The 4,647-nt window shown below is 64.9% G+C and overlaps 2 protein-coding genes across 2 annotated transcripts in view; both read left to right on the top strand.

Moving 5' to 3' along the window:
- The window catches only part of LOC103613210 (rap guanine nucleotide exchange factor 3), a 6,407-nt gene extending 5,071 nt beyond the window's left edge, over positions 1 to 1,336 (top strand). Inside the window, exons 10-14 of the mRNA XM_017730735.1 lie at positions 1 to 109; positions 209 to 273; positions 457 to 511; positions 596 to 667; positions 934 to 1,336. Of these exons, the coding sequence (XP_017586224.1) occupies positions 1 to 109; positions 209 to 273; positions 457 to 511; positions 596 to 667; positions 934 to 1,052 (420 nt within the window). The 3' untranslated portion in view covers positions 1,053 to 1,336. The remainder of the gene's footprint in view (positions 110 to 208; positions 274 to 456; positions 512 to 595; positions 668 to 933) is intronic.
- Positions 1,337 to 2,788: 1,452 nt separating this feature from the next.
- Positions 2,789 to 4,647, top strand: part of ENDOU (endonuclease, poly(U) specific) — a 5,712-nt gene continuing 3,853 nt past the window's right edge. Inside the window, exon 1 of the mRNA XM_017730742.1 lies at positions 2,789 to 2,961. Within this exon, the coding sequence (XP_017586231.1) occupies positions 2,904 to 2,961 (58 nt within the window). The 5' untranslated portion in view covers positions 2,789 to 2,903. The remainder of the gene's footprint in view (positions 2,962 to 4,647) is intronic.

The raw sequence follows: 4,647 nt of genomic DNA, 5'->3' as shown, positions 1-4,647 counted from the left end.
CCCGCCCCGCTCCGTCCCCAGGACCCGTCGTGGAACCACCGCGTCTATCGCCTGGCCGTGGCCAAGATGAGCCCCCCCATCATCCCCTTCGTGCCCCTCCTGCTCAAAGGTGGGTGTCTGGCGTTGGGCTGGGCTGGTGGGGACCCTCTGGGCCTGTCCAGTGCTCCCAGGGACCGGGGAGCCTGCTCTGACCCCTAAACCCCCCCAGACATGACCTTCATCCACGAGGGCAATCGCACCCTGGCTGAGAACCTCATCAACTTCGAGAAGATGGTGAGTGGGGGGGGTGGCTCCCCGGGGACCCCTCTCTGAGGACCCTGCTGTGCCCCCATCCCCTGGGGCAGCCCCCCAGCAGCCGGGGTGTCCCAGTGTGGTCACAGCCATGGCAGGGACAGAGTTTTTGGGGATCCAAATGGGGCCAGGTGGCAGCAGGTGACCCCTGTGCCTCGCCCACAGCACATGATGGCCAAGACCGTGCGAGTCCTGCAGCGCTGCCGGGGCCACGCGCACGGTGAGTGTTCCCGGGAGCCGGGGAGGGGGCCGGGAGCGTCCCCTGGGGACAGGGCTGAGCCCCCTTCTCTCTGTCCCCACCCAGCTCCGCTGTCCCCGCTGCGGAACCGCTCCCCGCACCGGCCCGAGGACACCAAGGCCGTCAGGATCTCCACGTGTATGTCTGGAGTTCATCAGTCTGATCCCTACCCCGGCCCTGGGCAACCCCCAACCCTGTGCGGGGGTCCCTGAGCTGCGGGAGAGGGGATGGAGATGGAGGGATCAGTGGAGGGGGATCCGTGAGCCAGGCCAGGGGTGGTGTGGAGGTTTGGAGGTGACGGAGGGCAGCGCAGGGGGATCCGTGGGGTGATCCTGCAGGGATGGAGAAGGTCACCAGGCTGTGCCGTGGGGGTGGAGGGGACTTGACCTCGTCTCTCCCCGCAGGCTCGGAGCAGTCCCTGAGCGTGCGGAACCCCGTCTCCACCTGGGCCTACCTGCAGCACCTGAGAGCCAGGGACAGCCAGAAGGAGCTGCTGCGGCTCTCCCGGGACCTGGAGCCCTGAGGGTCACGGGGCCGGAGCAGGGATGGGGGCCCAGAGCGGGGATGGGGGCCCAGAGTGAGGATGGGGGCCCGGAGCGGTGATTTGGGGCTGGAGTGGTTATGGGGGCCCGGAGTGGTGATGGGGGCCCGGCTGCCGGCGGCGGGGCAGCCCCTGGCTCTGCTCCCGGTGGCCCCGGGCTGTGCTGGAGCTGGCCCCGAGCTCGGCTGTGCAGCGGGTCCGGCCGTGTGGGGCAGCTGGGGCCCCGGAGAGCTCCGGGCAGAGCAATAGAGGTATTTTTGTACGCATGGCTGTGCTCCCTGTTCTTCTCTGAGCCCGGGGTCACCCCCTGCACCCACCTGGGAGGAAAAGGGGCTGCGGTGCCCCCGATGTGACCCAGGGGACAGCCCCAGAGCCGCCCCAGTGGAGGTGACGCACCAGGAGGGGACAGCTCAGGAAATGACTGAGGGGTGAGGGAGAAGCCAAACCCGGCCCTTATTACACCAAACGCCGCTCCCGTGCCAGCTGACACCGCCTGGGGCACAGCAGGGACCGCTCCCTGCTCCAGGAGGGATCCTGGGCATCACCCCAGCTCCTCAGGAGCTGTTTGGGGTCAGTTCTCAGCTGCCCAGGCAGGAGGCACAGAGGATGATCCTCTCCTCAGGGTGGACACCCTGTCCTGGTCCTGCAGCTGCTCCCGAAGCATCGAGGCTGTGTCCGGGAGAGCCTGGGGCTGGTTCTGGGAGCCTCCAGATGCTGACCCTGCCTAGAATTGCACCAGGCCAAGCCAGAGGGACCTGGACCACCAGGACCAGCCGGTATTGGCCATCCCCGGGCCAGTGAGGGTGGGGAGAAGTATCTGGAGCAAATCCTGCGGGCTTTGGGCAAGGTTTGGGATGCAGCTTCCCGGGAAAACATGCCAGGGAGTGAGGAGGGGGAGGCAGAGGCCTGGGGGTGCCCGTGGGAGACCCTCAGCGCTGCTGGTGCTCCGTTATTTCCCTGGAATGAGAAAAAGGGCGATGCCTGTGGGCAGCCCTGCTCCCGATGGGTGAGTTGGGATCAGCCCGTGCCGGAGACCAGGCTGGGAAGAGCCGGGGGCATTTGTGTGGCAGAGCTGGACTTTCCCAGCACCCTCCAGCAGCAGAGCAGGCCAGGCACTGGACCCACGCCAGTCTGGTCACTCCAGGCCTTTGTGGGGACTGGTCGGCAGCGGGACAGGCTCCAGGACTGGGAACATCTTCCATCAGGATTGATTGGGCTGAGCCTGGGCAGGAATGGGGCCGTGGAGGGTCCCTGGGGCAGCTCTGGGCTCATCCCAGGAGTGGGACCACACTGGGGTAACCCCAAAACCTCACACCGGGACTGGGGTGGTGTTTTGGGCTTTCCTGGTGCTGCCCTGAGGCTCCAACGAGGCTGATCCGTGCCGGGGGCGGGTCACAGCCTCCAGAGCTGAGTTAGGAGAGCTCATTACCCCCAGTTCATGCCGCTCCCAGTTCACACCAGTTGCCCGGAGCGCGAGGCCCAGTGAGGGACCCGGGGGTGCCCCTGGTCCCCAGTTCAGCCCCCCGTGGGTGGGCAAAGCCCCCCCGGGACGCTCCCCCTCAGCCTCGGCCACCCCCGGGGGTCAGGCACGGGAGCTGTGGAGCAACCCCGGGATTCTGGATTTACCAGCCCTCCTCCCACTGCGGGCAGCCTGTAATTAACCACGCGCTTAATGAGTTTTGGGGAAGTTTGGGTGCAGCCCGCCCGTGGAGCCCTCGCTGCCATCACGCCCCTCCCTCCTCTCCCGCGGGACCCACAAATAGCAGGGAGCGCCGGGGAGCTCCGGCATTCCCAACCCGCTCCCGGGACGCCCATCCCGCCTCCCGAGGGACGATGGAGACCTGGATCCTCCTGTTCGGGGCAGGAATTGCCCTGGGCTGCGTGTCCGGCCGTGAGTAACCAGCGGGGCCGGGCCGCGGGGGCTCCAGGGCTGCGGCATCCCAGGGGATGGGCTGGGAGCGCTGCCCTAAACCAGGGACTGAGCCCTACTGGGACAACTGGGTCCTGCTGGGAACGGGTCCAGCCGGGCTCCGCGGGGGAAGGGGAGCGGGATTTTCCATGCTGGGTGGATTATCCAACTTCCCTGGTCCTCAGCCTGGCCCACCAGTTGGTTCCTGGTGTGTCTGGCCCTGCTTTGGTCCCGCAAAGCACAAGGAACCCTCCTCTGGCTCCTCCTTTCCATTTACGCACGGAAAAATACCGCTGGGTATTTTCCAATTCCAATCCCACATCCACCTTCCTCCCGCAGCCACTGGGGCTGCTCAGGTGGAAGCGCAGCAGGGACCGGGCTGCTCACCCTTCCCCACCCCGTGGTGCCCGGGAGAGGTTCGAGGGGGCCGAGGGAGAGGAGCTCTGGCTTTAAGGAGAAGCTCGGAGCCGCCAGGATTTGGCTCCTGGGATCCCATGGGGATGAGGTGGTGCTGGCACTGCCAAGTTCTTGCACAAAGCGTGAACTGTGATCCACTGATGAGGATGGGATTTCATCACCCCCGACGCTGCCAGGAGCCCGTATCTGATGTCCCAGGAGCGGCCGAGTCCCCTTGGGATGAAAGATGAGGAATTTTGCAAGGCCAGCGCACAGGAGAAGCTCCAAGTCTGAGTCAGGCTGGGAGCAGGAGTTTCCCAAGGGCTCCGTGTGAGTCCTGAGTTGTTCCAGAAGGAAAACCCGGGGTGAAGGTGGCTGGGAAGCTCGGCTGGCTCGTGGTCACCTGATGGACCAGTCTGGTGGACCTGGAACCACTTCACTTCTACTTGTGTGGGTGGCGGGAGATTTTCCCTGATTATCCCACAGACAGGGGTCACGTGTGGGTCTGGAGACCAGGAACGGAGGATTTGGGAAGCTCAGGCTGTCCACAGCTCTGTTCCAGGTTTATTTGTCCTTCAAATGGTCCCTTTTGGAGGCCAGCTTGGGTTTTGATCCGTGTTTTCCTGGAGCAACAAGGTCCTGAGTCAGGCCAGGGGCTTGGGGACGCAGCTCTGGCTGAGCTGTGACTCATCCCCTTGCCCGAAGCCAAACTGGGAGCACTGGGAGAGCTCCGTCACCTCGCCACTGCTGGGAGGATGGAGCTGGGCAGGGAGCAACCCCCCCTCTCCTGGGCCAGAAGGCCTTTTTGGCAGAAGTGAAAATGAGTTTGGGAGGGGAGGGAGGGGTCTGGTCCCTGAGAATGAGAAATATTTGTGTGCTTTGTGCAGCCAGAGAAAACCTTTGGGCAGGACCAGCCAAAAAAACTCCTCTGGCTGGACCAGCCAAATACCCCCGGCGTGGTTGAGTGTGGATGTGCCACATCCTCCTGTCCCGGCCACCATCCCTGTGGCACTTCCAGCTCTCCCCGCAGCCCCAAAAATCTCCCAAAAGCCCCAGCAGCCTCTCCAATCACCCCATCAGGGGCAGCCAAGGGCCCTGCAGCGATTTAGGGTCGATTTAGGGATTTTGGGTCGTGTCTGAGTGAGGAGGAGGAGGAGCCATTACCCTGCCCCGAGACCCCTCGGCCCCCCCGTGGGATTCGGGATTTGGGATTCGGGATTTGGGATGATGCTGAGCCCGCCCCTCCGAGGGCTCCGCAGGGCCCCCCGCCGC

Source organism: Corvus brachyrhynchos, unplaced genomic scaffold (assembly GCF_000691975.1).
Source record: "Corvus brachyrhynchos isolate BGI_N302 unplaced genomic scaffold, ASM69197v1 scaffold933, whole genome shotgun sequence".
NCBI classification, from domain to species: Eukaryota; Metazoa; Chordata; class Aves; order Passeriformes; family Corvidae; genus Corvus; species Corvus brachyrhynchos.
This window is presented reverse-complemented; position numbering and strand designations above follow the sequence as displayed.